Genomic DNA, 18,742 nt, shown 5'->3' with positions numbered 1-18,742 from the left:
ACTTCTGAGCCTCACGGAGCCAAAGGCATCTGAGGCCTTGTACACTTCACAGAACAAGAAGGGGGCAAAGACCGAGCACAGTGGTTGACTTACAGTACCTGGACGCTTCTATGTGAACTCTGAGTGAGCTTACAGCCCTACGGACAGTCAAACAGCAAAAGATAAGTAGTATGGAATTTCATAGCACACCTAACAATTCCCGAGCCTGCATTCTATTTGTGCATGAATAGGTATCTCTGTCTGAATGTATAACTTCATTTAGAAGGCAGCATAATTCAGTGAGGAACAGATGGATGTGAAAGCAGATTTGGGATGTGTTTTGGCCATGACAAGGTAAGTCACCTACCCTCTCGAATATATGGTATCTCTTACCCTGCCTGGGTCAGAATTGTTGGGAGAGTTGAACAAAACGGCATACTTTTCAAGAATGTAAAAATTATGCCAAGAAGTTACTGTGTAGAACTGTTGGTGATATATTCAAGAAACCTTTAATACCTGCCCTATGTTCCAAAACAAAGCACCTCTGTTCTATGAAGGGCAGTGAACTCAGTGACACAAAGGTTTTACTTTGCAAGATCAACACTATTAAAACAGTGAAATGTTGTACCCTCGTATGGATTTTTGCATTCTTCTGATTCCAACAGCGGTCACCCCTTGTACATTCTGTGCCCACCTCTTTTCTTAAAGACTTAAGAAAAGATAAAGGCTTTGTGTTTTCTTGTACCGGGTATTAGGGCAATCTTACCTTGCACAGAAATAATCCTACCCACAAAATCCTTATTATAGTTATGGCTCCTTCCTGGGCTGTTAATAAATACTTATGGGTGAATCACTCAACTGTGGATGAAAACTAATTACCTCTTATTACTCTTCAGGGATTTTCTCAGATTACGGGATCACAAATGACTGGTTAAAATAACAGAGCTAAAGAGAAGATATATCGTTTCTTTGTGCCAAATGAAGTCTCCCCCCCGTCATATCCTGGACAGAACTCTGATAGATAACAGGAGGGAGGGCCATGGCCTCTGTGTATTAAAGAGCATTCTCACTTTTCCCTGTGTCAGCTGCACCACCAGAAGTTCTGAGGATGGGCAGGCAGAAGAATAAAAGAAATCCATTCCAAAGTTAAGAACGGAGTCTCAACAGCTCCAAACAGGCTTTCTCACTAATCACAAGTATTAATTAAATGTTTAGAGTTCACCAAAGGAAATGAGTTGGACAATTTTAGGGAGATCGTTGGTCATTGCATAAAATTAGCTATTATATTTCACAGGTCTCCGGCATTTTAAGAAGATTATCCAATCATAATACAAAAAAAAAAAAAAAAAAAAAGACTAGCATGAAGAAAGCCCATACAGGGCTAAGAAGGAGTGAATGCAACATTATTTATAAGTAGAAACATTAGAAACAATATAAATATCACTGGAGAGATGGATAAATAAACTGTGATATATCCACAGTATGGGGATATAGATATAGCAGTTTAAGAAATGAGTTAAGTTTACATGTACTGATACAGGCTTTTTCCCAAAATTCCTTTTTTTTAAAAAACTGGGAAAGGTAAGTTTTAAAGCATTTTGTGTAGAATTATGTCATTTATTAAAAACACACACCTCTACACTCAAAACGTTTCTATATGTTTTCTATAAGTATATTTAAATGCATTTAAATCCATAGTAAAAACTCTGTATGGATATATAACTGAAGAGAAAGAAGAGATGCTTATAATTTTAAATGTTGGTGAAAGGGGACTTTTTTATCTGAAAAGTTGATTTTTTAACAGAAGAATATTTATATATTACTCATGTTATTACAAACTAAACAATAAATTAAAAGGCTGAATACTGTCATTCTTTCAAAAACACCAGATTCTTCCAACTCAGTAATATGAATTCACTTTGGATTCTATTGGGAAAGAGGATGGAGTACTCATTTTGTATTCTTTCTGGAAGACTGTAGAAACCCTTTGAAATTAATGGAAAAATTACAAGGCAGTGACAGTTTGGAAAAGTCAGTGCATCAAGTGCAAAATATTTTTTCAAGAGGTGTCTTGTCTCGTGACACATAACTTCTGAGAAAGCTTTTTCACTCTGGTCTTCTACAATTTGACCCCACAAAAAATTCACATAACACAGGTCTCGCCCCATCAACTCCAAATATGTGCACTGGTATTTGAACATCTTTAACTTGCTTATCCGATCAAAATATTCTTCTCTAATATTTTCAGTCCAAAGGAGAAACACTGACAGCTGCAACTTTAAATATAACTTGGACTTCAAATATGTCAATAGATTCAGGCTTGGCCCTCAAAATTTGATTTTCTTTTTATTTGAATTACTTTAAATCATCTACCATCCACCTTCTTTTTTTTAATGATTTTTAATTAATTACAGGAATTCTTTTAATAATTTGGTGATGGGACCCAGCCAATCTTCCAGGCAGCCCTCATTCCCCTAAGTCACCGCTAGCAGCTTCCCACCCATACGGTCATTCTACCAACTATAGTTTTGACTGTCATTCATGATTTGATCACAAACACAAGAACCAACCTTTTCTCAACCTCTGTTGTTTTTTTTAATGTCTTTAAAATTTAACATTAATGGCAGAAGAGTTCAAAAGAAGAGTTTAAGTTGTTCAATATTACATAAATTAATAAGTGTCAAAGCAAAGTTTTGGGCTCAAAATCCAGAGAGCTCTTAACCAATACTATATTGCCCCTCCCAAGTTCACCATACACCAGCTTGTAAATAGAATATAATTCATTGATTAACTTACTCGATGCCTTTGGAGCCCATAAGAGGAGAGACTACAAATTTATTTTAATATCTGATTCAGCAAGGCTTGCTATAGTAAAACAGGGAGACAGTATGGCATATCATCAAGAGCTTGGTTTCCAGAATCAGAATTTCTGGGTTCAAACCCTATCTCAAACTACTTAGTAACTATATGGCTCTGGGTCATTTATTTGACTTCTCTGTGTCTCACTTTCCTCTGCTGCAAAGTGGGAATAATAAGATACCTGCTCATAGGGCACTAAGGTGATAAAATGAGATACTGAATAGAAAATACTTAAAGTATTTCTTAACACATATAAAGCATTTGATAAATGTTAGCTCTCCTTATTCTTATTATCACAGTGTCCTGAATCACAGAAGACAATAAAAACGTGCATTTTCAATAATGAATTTAAACTTTAGCATCCAGACTGTTAACTGTAAATACCATCTCCCATTAAAAGTAAGCAAGACTCATTAGAGAAATGACTGATTCCAGGTATGGACAGGAAATGCACCAATGATCCTGGGACATGAACATGTTATGTGTGTTTAACATGTTCCTGAAACCAAGGAAGCTATCAAAAACCTCATGGCTTATGACAAATGGAGCCACCTGGAAGGGGTTCCAACTGGTCAAAGATGGAACAATATGAACATAAGAAGAATAATGGTCATAATAGTTTGAAACACATCATATATATATAAATAATAATTATGTAATTTCATAATGATACTCTCCAAAAAACAACCACCACCACTACAATTCTTAGCCACCTTTATAAAGGTAGCTAAAGCATCAGCTTGTTATTCTGAAAATTTACAAATAAAGGCAAATACTCAAACATTTGTCATGTATTAGTTGATGATAAGAGAAAAGTTCTTTTCATAAAAATATCATAACTAAAAAGTGAAAAAGAGTAAAAGTTGCAAAACTACCCTTTGGCAACTCCTAATGAAATAACAGATTTCAGCAATAACCCTTAATGGATAACACAGTAGGAGAAAGGCTGATGGAGAACTTCATGATAGATGGATTAGGATGATGGTTCCTGAACTCACAATCGATCTTAACATGACTAAGAGTGAAGCCACTGATCATACGTTCAATACAATAGAAATACACAGCACCACCCAGGAGTCCTTTTGCCAAAAAAATTAAACCTCAATTTAATTGAGTCTCTATATTTAAATATTAGTTTTCAAGAACTATGGGCAATAAGGGAAATCATTTTAAAACACAATAAGGATACAATCAGCCAAAATCAAAATATGGGAAGTTCTACAGGTAAAGTGACCCAATTTACTCAACAAATAAATGGCATGAAAATTAAGACAGGGTATCATCATAAATTTAAAAAGACTTAAAGAGATATGTCAACAAAAGGTAGTTGTAAACTTTGAATCCTGATTTGAGAAACTTAACTATAAAAAAGATATATTTGAGACAAGCAGAAAAAAATTTAAGGAATTATTAATTTTTATGGGTGAGAGAGATAATGGTTTGTGGTCACCTTTTTTAAATGTCATTATCTTTTAGAGAAGCAAAATGAAGCACTTGTAGATTAAGTGATAATGCTAAGATTTGCTGCCTTAAAATATTCTAGCAAAAGCAAAAAGGGAGAAAGGGGCTTCCACTTCCAGGAAGATGGAGTAGATGAGGTGGGGCCAGAGGAAAAATGGACATGGCTATGAGAAGGTAACACGAGGGGTCATTGTTGGGATGGAACTGTTCTGTATCTTGACTGAATCAATGTCAATATCCTGGTTGTGATATCGTAAACTGCAAGATATGACTACAAGGGGAAACTCTGCAAAGGGTTCAAGGTATTCCTCTGTATTATCTCTTATAGCTGCTTCTGAATCTCAAAATTAAAACTTTAATTAAGAAAAAGAAAAAGAAAATATAGTGTGGAAGGGGACAGACGAAACAAGCATGTCAGAAAAGTTGATGGTTATAGAAGAGTTCATCATAATCGTTTCTCTCTCTTCATTTACTTGAAAATTCCATCATAAAAAAATTATTGTATTTTATGTTTGCCGGTTTATTATAAAGGATATTGAAAGGATACAGACAAAGAGATGCACATGACGGGTACGGGGGAGCTTCCATGCCCTCCCCAGACACGCCACCCTGCAGGAACCTTCATGTGATCAGCCATCTGGGAGCTCTCCAAACCCTTCACTCTTGGGTTTCAGTGGAAGCTTCATTACATGGACAAGACTGAAGCATGGACAACCATGTAGAAACATGATTGGACAAAAAAGGTCCTATCTGACACCAACAGACTAGGTGGGGAAACTCAGCAAGACCTGTCTGTTCAGGTTCTTGGCGTCTGTGCAGCATTCCCTCCTCCTGGGCATGAGGCAGAGCCCTCCTGAAGTGGGGGTCTTATCACCTACAATCAGCTAAGGTAGGTCAGGAAATTTCCTGCCTTGGGGAGAAAAAGAGGAGCAGGTAAAACAAAGGCAGGAAAAGGCCAGAGAGTAGCATGAGCCAGGAACCATAGCTGAACGCCAGAATATAAATATTATAATGTCACACCATCCAAATGTGTCTTACCATCTCCACTTTTATGGACAGAAGACAGAGCCCACAAAGAGGGAATGACAATCCATATCTTAGAGGACGGAATACCAGTCACTGATTCACCCCCAAAAAAGTTATTTTAAAGTTTAGAAAAATAAACTTAATTTTCCTGCAAAATGTTATCATCATCTGATTTTCCTAACTGGTCTATCTTCAGTCTTTCAAAATCCTATATCACTAAGTCACCCTACACACTCACGCTAGTCGTTTCCTTCTCAAATACTATTTTTACACTATCATTCTTTAGCCTAAAAGGAAACACACTACTTCAGGATAAAGTTCACACGTATCAAAACCCCTCCATGCTCAGGCCTGAGCAACCTCATAGAACTGTCCACATAAACCCCCCACTTCAGCCAAACTATCTCATAGTCTCATGAATATATGAAGGTACTTCAAAAATTTCATGGAAAAATGGAATTAAAAGACAATATGAATTTTTCCATGAACTTTCTGAAGACCCCTCGTATTTTTGGACACAGCTTCCTTGCTTATGCCATTTTCCTGCCTGCTTCTCCCTTTCTACTCCACGATCTAAATCCCACCCATCTTTAAAAAGCAGAATAAAACCCACCACCTTCATGACGTTCCCCTCGATATCTCCTTAAGATAACTACAAGGCTCTTCAGAGCAAGGACCACGTATCACATCACAATGTCCAGTAGCCTTCCTGATATCATCTGGGTTTTCAATAGAAGGGTGTTGATTTAACTGAATGAGTATGTAATAAGATTCCTGAATTTTAGGAAAAAAGATGAAAACAAAGAAGTAGAAATGTTAAAGAGATTTAAAAATAAAAATTGGAATTTAGTACACTTGAATTTCAGACAGCAGAACTATACTTAATTGCTTTTTCACCTTGGCCAACTAATTTAATGTATTTTGGCATTTGGTTCTAAAATATGAAATAAAGGACTCCATTTCATAAACATGTAGATACTACACTTGCCTCTAGAAAAAATCTCCCAAGGACTTCCATGGATTGTAACTTGGAAAGGTTATTTCTAAACATTACTTATCAATGGAGGCTAAACTTTATATAAAACACACAAACAAAAACAGTATCCCTGATCCACTGGTTTTTAAATAAAACTGAATCAATGAGAATAAACTGCATGGTGACTTTGGAGACCAGAGGAAGGAGGACCACAGTATCCTTTAAGGATATTGCATTTGATAAGACTTCCTAAAGTATCTGCACCCAGAGGGTGGGGGAGGAGGAATACAATGTCTCTCCCTGCAGCATTAAAAGATTGCCATCCCCATAACTTGGAGCTAACTGTCTAAGCTGTATAGTGCAAAGATAGAAACATTTTCCATCAAAGATTATGATCTCGTCGAGAAACCACATTGCTTTCCCAGAATACTGAAGCAGAAACTCACTAGGACAGGAAGTACATTAAGGAGATAATACAGAATGAGATTAGATATTAAGAGAATAAATTCTACTTTGCCTGAAGAAAAGAGTGTTGCTCTCTAAACAGACCTAGCATATTTAAAAAGGTTGCCTTGAGGACTTGAAGTGGCAATAACCTTAGCCAAGCCGCGAAGCCTGCAATTTGCCCTCACAGTGACCCCCTGGGAATGCCCAGGCTGGAAGAGAAGACAGTTGTATAAGAATCAGCTCTCCCCACCACTAGGACTCAATGAAACTCGGATGAGCTCCTCTCAAAGAGAATATCATAAGCACATAAATAAATACTCTGGAACTCTGATTTCATTAGGACAGGGAGGCTGGTTCTGTGAAATAGCCCAGCGCGTACCCACCACTAGGACTCAATGAAACTCGGATGAGCTCCTCTCAAAGAGAATATCATAAGCACATAAATTAATACTCTGGAACTCTGATTTCATTAGGACAGGGAGGCTGGTTCTGTGAAATAGCCCAGCGCGGTAGAGGGACAGGCTAATGGGATGAGCTGTGGCAGCTAAGCATGGACCTTGGGGATGAGTGAGCACAGGTCCTAGGAACCCAAAGCCTAGTCCGGGGAAGAAAAGCAAGAAGCAGCAGTTAATTTTTCTCTGCACCGGCCCAGCAGCACCAGGGTCCTGGCAGTTACCTGCGGTTTCTTCACCTTAATGATCCATGTGGGCGGGACAATAACAGCAGCATGAGCCCCCAGGGAGCAGGGTTCCTCAATGTGATGCAGCATGAAGCAGGTCACCTTATTGTGAAACTGCAGAGAAAAAGAGGCCAGTAAACAACTCTGGGCAATGGGTAATGCTGCAAGAAGTAGGAGTAAGTACACAGGCACACACTCGTGCATGCACAAACACACACGTGCACACACACAGACACACACTAAGGACACACGCTTCTCATCACTGCCCATCCAGCCCCAGGAACTTGGAGACCAGATTTCGAATTTATTCCAGTTTACAAACTTTTAACAATTGATAACAAGAAATGAATGTAGCAGGACAAGGCCTGCTAAAACTTTCTGTTTAATAGGATATTTACATAAAGACGTTAGAATCCAGGAGGGCTCTATTAATCTTAACTTTGCACACAGTTTTGCTTCCCTTGATTTGTGCTGGTCACGGACTTGGTTGATTTGGGATTAATGCCAAGAAGATGAAGACAAGCAGAAAGGCAATGCCTACCATCTGCCTCTCCCTTTTCTATCATAGATGTAAATCCTCTTGGGTCATCTTTCCAGTTTAGGGAAGCCAGGAAAGAAGCAGAATGTCTCTTCTAGAGAGTTGTTAATCCCAGCGGTAACAAAGTACAAAGAGATTGCTTCTGCTGGGTTTGTGTGGGGCCACTAAAAAAATACAATGGCCCTATTACACTTGGCAAGTCTAAAGTGCTTTTTGTTTTTGAAAGGAAGGAAGTAAATGTAGACTAATGATCATAACAATACCTCATTATTAGGGACTTAACTCTATACCCCTACTGTGACTTTTTCAATAATCTTTTGTGTTACCATAAAGTGACAGTCATGTAAAGTAACATTTATTTTCTAATAAACATAAAATCAACATTAGGCAATAATTATGGGTCTTAAATTTTAATTATAGCGATTTTTAAAAATTTAACATCAGTTTCTACTTGTATAATGCTTAATGTGGCCATACAATGTATCGTTTTAACTTGAATAATTTTAAGAGTGAAAGGGATCACTGATAATAATTATGTTGGAACAACAGACATAAATTAAGACTGTCTCAAGAAAACTGGCAAATATGGCCACACTAATTACATTATATAACAACAGAGAGATTTTGTTTTCATTTCCGCACATCTTCAAGATCTGCTGTGACCCAGTGGATAATTACTAATCAATCAATTAAGTATGAAATACCAACTGATAAAATAATTAATATTTCTCTCTGCTACCAGTTATTTTTGATCTGAAAACAAATATACCAGAGGAATGTTATTTGAATATCTTTTTTAAACATTTATTTTTTCTTCAGCAATTGAAATAAACCCTCAATGCATGGCCATGGCATTTCTAAAATGGTAGGGATCTCAGAGGCTGCCTACATCAACTCTCTCAATTTATACTCAAGTAATCTCTAATCTAGAGACTAAGAGGTATGTCCAAGATTGCACGGCTTTTAAGTGGTGAATTCAGGACCTGAATCCAGGAAACCCAGCTTCCAAACCTAGTATTCTTTCTCCTGCACCATAAAAGGTCATTTATTTGTTTGTTTGTTTAACATCAAATATCCTAGAGGGGATTACCTATACTGTTAAAATATATCACCACTGTAATTTGTGTTAAAATGCTTTGTATTTGTATAGTCCCTGCAAAATCACCTTCTGCAACATGGGAAACTGGAAAACTCAACAATATGTGGAATTGACCAAAGCTCTGCCATAATGATGAAGTGAAAATTCAATATTTGTAGTGATTCAACTGGACTATAGATTAATGAAAAGAGAGTACACATTTACTGTAAAGTGGGATTGAGTTTCCAAGTTAATTGACCTGGCATAAACTATCTCACCACAGCCTGGTAGCTACACAGGGCAGGAGCAGACACAGCATATCTGAGCACACTGCTGCCCATGACATTGCCCCACCAGGGGGTCTCACCAGATCAGAGAAACCAGCAGCAAGGACATCGTTAGGGGCACCTGGACACCGAATCTGCTTCTTCCTTGCCAGATGGAGACACTGCCTTGATGGCACAGAGTTTCACTCAAGAACTAGGGTGGCCTTATATTTGTGAACATGTTCTTAAACAAAAGTGCAATGATTATCTGTGTAACAACTAACTGAAAGGAGATAGAAATGCCAAAAATAAAAAATGGAGCACGGGCCGGCCCGGTGGCGCACTGCTACAGTGCGCCGCTTGGGAGCGCAGTGGTGCTCCCGCCGAGGGTTCGGATCCCACATACGTTCGGATCCCACATACAGACCGGCCGCTCACTGGCTGAGCGAGGTTGCAGGTGCAACACCAAGGGTTGCGATCCCGTTGCCGGTCCCGGTCCGGTACGGGCACGACACTGACGGTTGCGATCCGTTGCTGGTCATGAAAAAAAAAAAAAAGACAACTCCACGTGTTTTGAAATATCAAGATGCACTTCTAAATAATTCATGGGTTGAAGTACTCCTAACAGAAATTGGAAAATATATAGGAAAGAATATAAAAAATACTATGTATACAGTCCTTAGCACACAATGCCCTAAAAATGGAAGTAAGGGTGATGATAATGAAAATACGGCAATAGCTTGGGGGGTAGGGGGTGTCTGTAGGACAGACTTGGCAGTAGTCAGGTCTGAGGCCAAAGTTCTGAGGGGTGAGGACTAAACGACTGAGTCTGGAGGTAACCACTGAGTCTGGGAAGGGGGGACCCAAAGGATGAGAAACAAACAACAGCCCTGTGAGTTGGAGATTATTCTAGTTCCATTTTACTAATGAGGCCACTGAGCCTAGTAATGCCACTCAGAAAGTGGCAGAGCCAGGATTCCAACCAGGGCTGGCCCTCTTGCTTTTCATGCTGCTGCTGAGGGGACCGCTGAGGGAGGCCGGGAGAAGTTTGGTTAAAACCGGATCTGAATCTTAGATGAAGTGTCTTAATCCCCAAAACAGTCTACCCTGTTCACCCAGGACACTGACTGAGGGCCTGTCCTGAGCCAGCGCATAGCTGAGGAAAAACAGAGCTCAAGGCGCCTAACTCTGCAAGGCTCCTGGTGGTGTGTTTGGCTGAGCTGAGAGGCTATGAACCACAGCTGTCACCTTCACTAGTCTGTCTGTCTGTCCTTCTNAAAAAAAAAAAAATGGAGCAGGAGGTGACACAGCAAGCACTGAGGTCCCCAGACCAGTGAGTCCCTACACAGTGACAGTAGGTTCTCCCAACATGTAGGGGCTTAGGGAAATTATGCTAGGAAGATTATTAGGTTAGACTTTATGGAATTATGGAATTAATTTCAAATTTCAATCCACAAAAAGGTCAATTTCATGTTTTTCAACTACATAACATCTTTTCCAGCCCCATGGCCCATGTGGCTAGTTCCATCTGACGTGCATAGGGAGGTGAGGTTTCCTGCAAACCCTTAATGTAGCTGAAACACCACGGCCCTTTCATTGCAGATTGGCTATGCAATGAAGGAAATGTATATCCCAATTCATAGAGTCATTCAAAAGAGTAGGTAAATTGAAAGATTACAGCAAGGGTCAGTGAAACTTTTCTGTAAAGGCCCAGACAGTAACTATCTTAGGCTTGTGGATCCATTTGTCTCTGTTGCAATTACCCAGCTTTGCCACTGAAGTATGAAAGTAGCCATAGACAATACATAAATGCAAAAACAGCCACAGACAGTACATAAGTGGCTGTGTTCCAGTAAAACTGTATTTACAAAAATAGGTGCAGCCAGATTTGACCTACAGGCCATAGTTTGCCAACCCCTCATTAGAGTATGCATCGTCTGGTAGAAGAAAACAAATATACCAACCAACAAATAAAAAAATGTAGCATCTGGTTGGGATGGAGGAGTTAGGTGCTAAAAAAAAATGGGAAAAAAAGTAGATAAAAGAGAAAAAGTAACTTGGGAAATTGCCATCAGATCCTACTGAATATGTGTGTTCAAAGGTGAGGAAGAGCTTCATTTCATTGAGCATACAGAACTATAACATCCAAACCTAAAAAAGGATACAGGAACCTCTCTTCTAATCCTAACACTTAGTCCTATTTAAAAGGTCGCCCACATCAAAACCAGAAGAACCAAGATGCCTGGACATGAGTGTTAGAGGATCTCTCATGATGCACGTCTCTTTGTTCCTAATGTTGTACCTTTCTGTCATAGCAGGAGTCCTCAACAATCTAGTGGAACGGGAAAAAAATATGGTCTAAGAGTCAGAAGCCCTCAATGATTGCCCCAGAATTAGAACCAGGGGAGGATTTTCCAGTCCCCACTCTCAGGCTTCAATGTACATACAATGAAGGTTAATTTATCTCTCTAGTCTCTCCCAGCTCATATGTGCTATTGTTCTATAGTCTGTCCTTCTCCAAGGATCTTACATGAGAAAAGTAATCTGTTAAATTAGGATAAACTTCCACTTACAGAGAGGAACTCAAGAAATGACATAGTCTATTTTGATAAAACATGAGCCCACATTGCTTCATTGCATCCCAAACTTACCGCCTGCTTGCACCAGGAACAGCTGATGGCCACAATCTCTTTACTATGGAAGGAGAACTTTTGCTGGAATCCCTGGGATATTAGGACAAGAGACAGAGAATTTAAAACCACCTCAATCACTGCACACATTTGTCCTCCTGAAGTTCAATGACATGAATAAGGCCAGATTTGTCATCCATCACTGGAGGGAACTAAAACTCCAAAAGCCACATTCAGCACAACACTCTCACCTTCTTCCACTCAATGATTTTCTATTCCTGAACCATCTGGAGTGAGAGAGAGAAAAGAGGCACTAGTACTTCCTACACCACTCACTACTCAAAGTCAGACACAAAAAGAAGAGCCTTTTGTATAAATAAATAGATAAGTAAATGTAATTGGGGATTTTGTTTGTTTGTTTTTTAATGGTAAGCAAAGGAAAGCTACTATTGGTTCACATGGTCCTATACAACAAGGCCCTCCATCCCAGAGACCCTATACAACTTTAGCATCTGAGAACCCAGAAAGAGAGAAAATAAGTATTAGAGAGACATGACCTAGAAGTCAAGGTCTGGGAGAAGTCCAAGGATGTTGTAGCACATTCAAACACTTCCATCATCCCCTTCGGATGTCTGCACTCAAAACAAGCAACTTTTAATTTTTATTCTTCACCAGCAAGCAGTGGTGAAATCAATGGAATGGCAAACACAATCCCCTTAAATGAACAAACAAAATTATTTTTCCATCAAGAACAAAAGAGGTGTTTTTCTGCTGCTGCTGTCCTTAAATAATCACCAGAGAGAAGTATGTAGTAATGCTCAAAGAACTTTTTTTTGCCTTCTTAAAGCTCATCCATTTTTCTCTGCCTTTGAAATCTAAACCCAAACAAACAAATACAAAGCAATGACAAAAAAAATTTTAAAACAGAGCTTTTGTGAGGTGATCAAAAGAAAACAGAAAGATGTGATGGGCAGGAAAGCAATTCAAGGCACTGGCTGAATAAGTCTTGCTTAATGTGCATAGATAATTTTAAGTTAGAAATCAATCAAGATACATACACACAAAAAAATCAATTAACACATTATTAAGTGATGTCCCAATGGCATTTTGCAGTGCCCATAATTCTTGCTTATCCTTAGCACTTTACACACTTCTGAGCATTTTCTCCTTTTTGAACCTGTCTCCTCTTGGTTTCCTAACATATCCCAGTTCTCCCTCTGCCTCTCTAGTCGCCTACATGTGAGCATTAGCTCAGGACTGCTTTCAGTTCTCTGTGCTCTGATTCTTCCTCTAATCCTTCTCTTTTGCGCCAACCTCAAATATCACTTCTAGAAGCGCGACCTCTTTTAACATCAGACTTTCTTGGATTTTGAAGGTTTTCTCCATCAATATCCTTTCTCAACAACTTCAGTGGCAATATACTCACTCCCTGTGCAGAAAAGAGTTAACATAGCAAGCCTGAGACTCCCATCCTTAGAAAGGCTGTTTGCAACTTTGGCCCTTGGATGGCATCTGGCAACTGGGATTTCAGGAGGGTTTCCCAATTCCCAGAACAGTTAAGAGTGGCTCACGGGGCCTAAACTGTTTGCACAAAAATGTGGTTTGTACTGGACACCTGTTTTCCTTTTGGGACTGGAATTTTGGTATGTGCTAGGTAGAAGATGCCTATGTGAACAGGCCTCAATAAAACCTTGGGCACTATAATGAAACAGTTCACGTGTTTCACAATTCATTGTTGGAGGAATTAAGTGCACACGCATCCTGTCTGACTCCACTGAGAGAGGACTCTTGGGAGCTTGTGCCCAGTTTCCTCCAGACTGCCACATGCACCTTTCCCTTTACGGATTTTACCCGTATTCTTGTGTTGTAATCGATATGAGCACTCTCTGCTGAATCCTGTGAGTCCTCCTAGTGAATCATTGAACCTGGGTGGTCTTGGAGACCCATGACACACTTCTCTTCCCCCAGATAATGAATATTTCTATGCCTCCTTCTGCCAATGACAGCATCTTTTCCCCAGGAGTGGACTGCTTCTGAGATACACATGGACTGAAGTTTTGGGCCAGGCTTGATGTCCACGCGTTCACTACTGTGATAGCGAGGAATAACCCGCAGTCCCCAGCACCTGAGCACTGCAACTGTCAGACAAGAAGAGCTTACAAGGAGAACACAAAATCCGGAAGGTTAGAGGACTAGGTATGCAGGTCTTTTCAAATCTGATGCTAAACTATTCAATATGAAATAAGATGGCATCAAAAATGCAAAAATGACTTCACATTGCAGACACTTGAAAAGTTCCTCAACATCACTCAGCCACTTTTGAGGGAGCAAAAACAAAGAGGTGGATAAAACTCCTCTTCAGAGCTATAGCAATGATTTGTGACTACTGTGTGAAGAAAGAAACAGGCAGCTAGGAGCAAGTGGCTGAAGCTGGGGTAGGACCTGGATACACTGAATTCTGCCCCTCTTGGGCCCAGGTCCAGCCCGGCTTCAGCTCTGCTGACTGGTCACTTCTCATCTGGATCTCTGCCCTGTTTTCCAACTTGTCTCTCCAATGATAGTCTGTTTCCCCTTTTCCTCATTCCATCCTGGGCACTGCCACCAGGTAAAATGATGCCTTTTAAGTTTCTGCCTCCGGTTCAAAATGCAAAAATGACACTTTTCATCTTACAGATTAACAGAATAAATTCTTCACGCACATTCAGGGACATCAATCATCTTCCCAACCAACTTTTCAACATCTATCTCCCACTCCTCTCTATAACAAATTCCTGTTTATAGTGAGATAGGTCTAATTATATTCCCAAAATGCCTTATTCTTCATATTTCCATGTTTTGCCCATACAATTTCTTAATTTCCAGCCCACCATCTGGGAAATCTATTATCATCTCACATAAAGTATCTAAATTTTATTCCCACTACCAAATCTAAAAATATCTCCCCAAAAAATGCCTTATTCTTCATATCTCCATGTTTTGCCCATACAATTTCTTAATTTCCAGCCCACCATCTGGAAAATCTACTATCATCTCACATAAAGTATCTAAATTTTATTCCCACTACCAAATCTAAAAATATCTCCCCAAATCACGTCAGTTCATTGTTATCTCCTCTCCTAAACTGCAGGCCTTGCCACCTGTACCTCTTCGTGCCATTAATAAACAGCTGTCCTAAGTTGTTGGTTATTTTGTGTGCACGTGTATTATCTCTCCAGTAGAACTGTAAGCTCTTTGAAGGCAGTTCTTGTAGAGTTCTTAGCAGTAAACAGCTGTCCTAAGTTGTTGGTTATTTTGAGTGCACATGTATTATCTCTCCAGTAGAACTGTAAGCTCTTTGAAGGCAGTTCTTGTAGAGTTCTTAGCAACTTAGCATAGAACATCATAGACATGGTATGCATATTTTCTGGCTGATTGAACAATAAAGTTGCCACTACAACATCATGATCCAATTACAAATATCATGCTGTCCAGACTTTAAAAACCTTACCCAAACCACCTGAAAACATTCATCCTCACTGCACTCTATCCCAGGCAAAAACAAAAAAACAACAACAACAAAAAAAAAAACCCTGGCGGAAAATGGCGACGGGTATGGAGCGCCCGCGTCAGGAAACAGCGCGACCCTGAGAGCTGCCCCAGGCAAAAACAAAAAAAAACAAAAACAAAAAAAACCCTATACATCCTGCAAACATACTAGGATTCTAATTTTCATTTTGAAGTCTGAAATATTGAAATGCTGTGTGGCTAAAAATCAGTAGGGTAGACTTTATGGCATGATGGCAGCAGCAGCCACAATTAGCCATCTGCTAAATGCTGCAGTTTCAAATGTATTGTTCAGAGTCTTAAATGCTAGCACCCAGATGGTTTTATGTCAAACAGAAGCTGAGAAGAGATGGCAAAGCTGAGAACAGTTCTTGGATCTTGGACTGGGTGACCTTAGGCGAATCTCTTAACTCTTCTAACTTTTCTCTTCACCTGAAAATGAGAATAATAACACAAACCTCTCCTGCACCACTGGTTACAAGCATCGAATGAGGCAATATATTTGAAAGGTCTTCATAATGCTATATATGCAATGTTATAAATAAATATATATATATATATTTTTTTTTTAAGGTCTATCAATAGGAACCTCATCTACCACCTCACTGAGAAGCCTTCTGCTGTCTGATACGTGACTTAGCAATAGTCTATTCAATAGGAAGGGTGAGTGTACTCTGCCCACCCACCTACTGAATACTGGCCTTCTGGCTTCAGGGAGAAAACAGATACAATCCACTGTGTTACTGACCGCCAGGATGATGCCAGAAACAAGCAACAAAGCCAATCACAACAGGGACACTGGGCATTATGCTTATGCAGAATTGTGGCAGGTCCCCTGGAAATGAGCCTGGTGGTAATCAGCTCTGCACTTTGCTTTGGATTCTAGTCTGGTACAGTACAGCAACCATGGCTTCAAGGATATCGTCTAACACAGAAACATAAATAGAACCACATCTGAGCCTTCGTGGACCACGTGCCCACAGACCACCTGCTATGGAGAGATTTTGATCAGGCTCTCGGCATGGCAAAATGAACCAAATTCCTAATTACCCACTTCTAAATGCCGGTCCAAATCTGCTATACTGGTACCAACAGATGACCTGACAGAATTCCAACTGACTATGATGTTTAAGGGCTATTTTGTTCAGCCCTATCAAAGAGGAATACTGATGTGAGGCCAGATACTTTGGATCCAACTGTGTTCAGAATTAAAAATACCAAGAACATTGAGAAATAAGGTCCTTATTTTTTTTTCTTTTCTTTTCTTTGGGCTTTTTCAATCAAATTGAGCTTTTGGAATAAAATTTAAACAAGATTTATTCTGAGCAACTAAAGCTTTGTTGCCTCTTTTACTTCTGCAATCTAGGGCATGTACCAAACTCAGTTTTACAGCCTTGGCTGAAACCAGAAAAAAAAGTATTTTATTTCTGTATTTAACTAAGTTTGGGGTGAGAGAATCCCCTGACCAAAAGTTAATCCCCTGTTTGATTTGACTTGATCCAACACAAGAGTTGACACTCCTCTTGCTTCCAAAACTTTAAACAACAACAACAACAACAAAATAAACCTCTCCATATCCATGAGCATGTCCAAGCTTTAAAAAGAATTACAAAGGGCAAACCCAAGGGAATTATAAAATAAGACTACATCAATTTACCTCCATTAATTTTTATCTTAAAACAGAACCTCAAACGTTTTTGCTCAAATAATCCCTATGATTTTTGAAAATACATTCTTTTATACATTTTATATTTCATCTCTAAAATGTTTATCATAAGTTTAATTAGATGTAAAGTTCATAATTTCTAGCAAAATAAAACTGAGATTTTAAAATAAAATTGTTGTACCACTCTTATAAATGTATCCCATGGAATATAAATACCATTGTAATTTGGTGCCCATTAATATAAAAGAAATGTTTTTCACTTTGAGCAGAGCCTTGCTAGAAGATTTCAAACTGGTTATGATGTTTCAATGCAACTGCTTTGAACCAGCTGGAGCTGATAAACAACTGTAATGTTTGAGCATCCCACCAGCTGAGGCTGACAAGTAACTAAGACCTTCTAGTGACCCAGGTACACATACACACCAACCTAAGTGAAAGCTCTTTTATGACCAATAAAAAATGGCATTTGTTTTAAAAAACTATCTAGTGACTTATGGACTAATTTTGTTTTATGCAGAGGGCAACCTTCAATCTTTAATTAGCAATGTCATCATTAACCAACCTCTTTCCTAATTCATTCAATTCATTTACTTTTTCCCCGCAGCTATTCAGTTCAGTTTTCCAGTAATGTGTATACTCTTGATTGGCAATGTAAATCCTTAAATATTAGGCTAGCTTGATAATATGCCTTTTCCTTAGTGTTATCACAGTGTAAAAATGTAAGCATTATATTCTAGTTTTTGCAATACTAGGGTTTATTTACTGATAGAAAACCTAATTTAACTGAACTTCGTAAAGTACTGATTTCCTAAAGACTTCCTTTCTGTAGTGATTTTACTGGGCTTAAGCTGAAATTGTTATAAACATTTAAGATTTTCAAAATGTAAACGTGTTCACCTAAGTTGGATTATAATAAACATTGTCTTTATGAATTGAATCATAGTAAGCAATGTCTTTATAACTTCTGACAGGGCTGAAAATTACATGAATGTACGGAATTAATTTATTAGAATCATCTTTGAAAAATCTAAGTTCTTGTCTATTGGGTTTAGTACACTTCATGGCATTAATTAAAGGCTCTGTAAACTTGCCAGTTCTCTCATTGTTCACAATATGCTGTTGCTTCAGAGGAACCATTGACTTATACCCATAGACTGACATTTTATTATTCTTCAATAGAGCATTCCAAGTTCATCCATTTTAATGTTGTTAGTAATTACAATATATTAATCAGAGCCTTATCATCCTCATATAGTTTCTGCTTTTTCCATTCATTTATCTGAAGGCCCCTGCTAGAAGCTACAGCTCATAAATTGAGTCTTTGGGGAAAAAAATCAAAAACGTAGGGCAAAGAATTCTCAGTACAAGTTAACACTGTTACCACAAATGTGTCAGACTGTATGAAGAGACTAAGATATGATTTCCAGCACTTTTTCATTTCAGAAGCAGAGGACTTCATCAAAATAGACCACATAACCCAGGACCCTGTAATTAAGATAGATACCTTATAACAATGGCTACTTATTTACATATTAATTCATATATTAACTATTTTTAGCTATGATATTTATATTTCACATTTTTATGACCATAC

The 18,742-nt window shown here is 38.7% G+C and overlaps 1 protein-coding gene across 1 annotated transcript in view; it reads right to left on the bottom strand.

The window, feature by feature from the left end:
- The window catches only part of DGKI (diacylglycerol kinase, iota), a gene marked incomplete at its 3' end in the record, with an annotated part of 182,455 nt that overhangs the window by 99,490 nt on the left and 64,223 nt on the right, over positions 1-18,742 (bottom strand). Inside the window, exons 6-7 of the mRNA XM_008566126.1 lie at positions 11,961-12,032; positions 7,425-7,541 (exon numbers count right to left, since the gene is read on the bottom strand). Coding sequence (XP_008564348.1) covers positions 7,425-7,517 — 93 coding nt within the window. The remainder of the gene's footprint in view (positions 1-7,424; positions 7,542-11,960; positions 12,033-18,742) is intronic.

Source organism: Galeopterus variegatus, unplaced genomic scaffold (genome assembly GCF_000696425.1).
Source record: "Galeopterus variegatus unplaced genomic scaffold, G_variegatus-3.0.2 Scaffold223, whole genome shotgun sequence".
NCBI classification, from domain to species: Eukaryota; Metazoa; Chordata; class Mammalia; order Dermoptera; family Cynocephalidae; genus Galeopterus; species Galeopterus variegatus.
The sequence above is the reverse complement of the archived record's forward strand: the minus strand, read 5'-3'. Positions and strand labels throughout refer to the sequence as shown.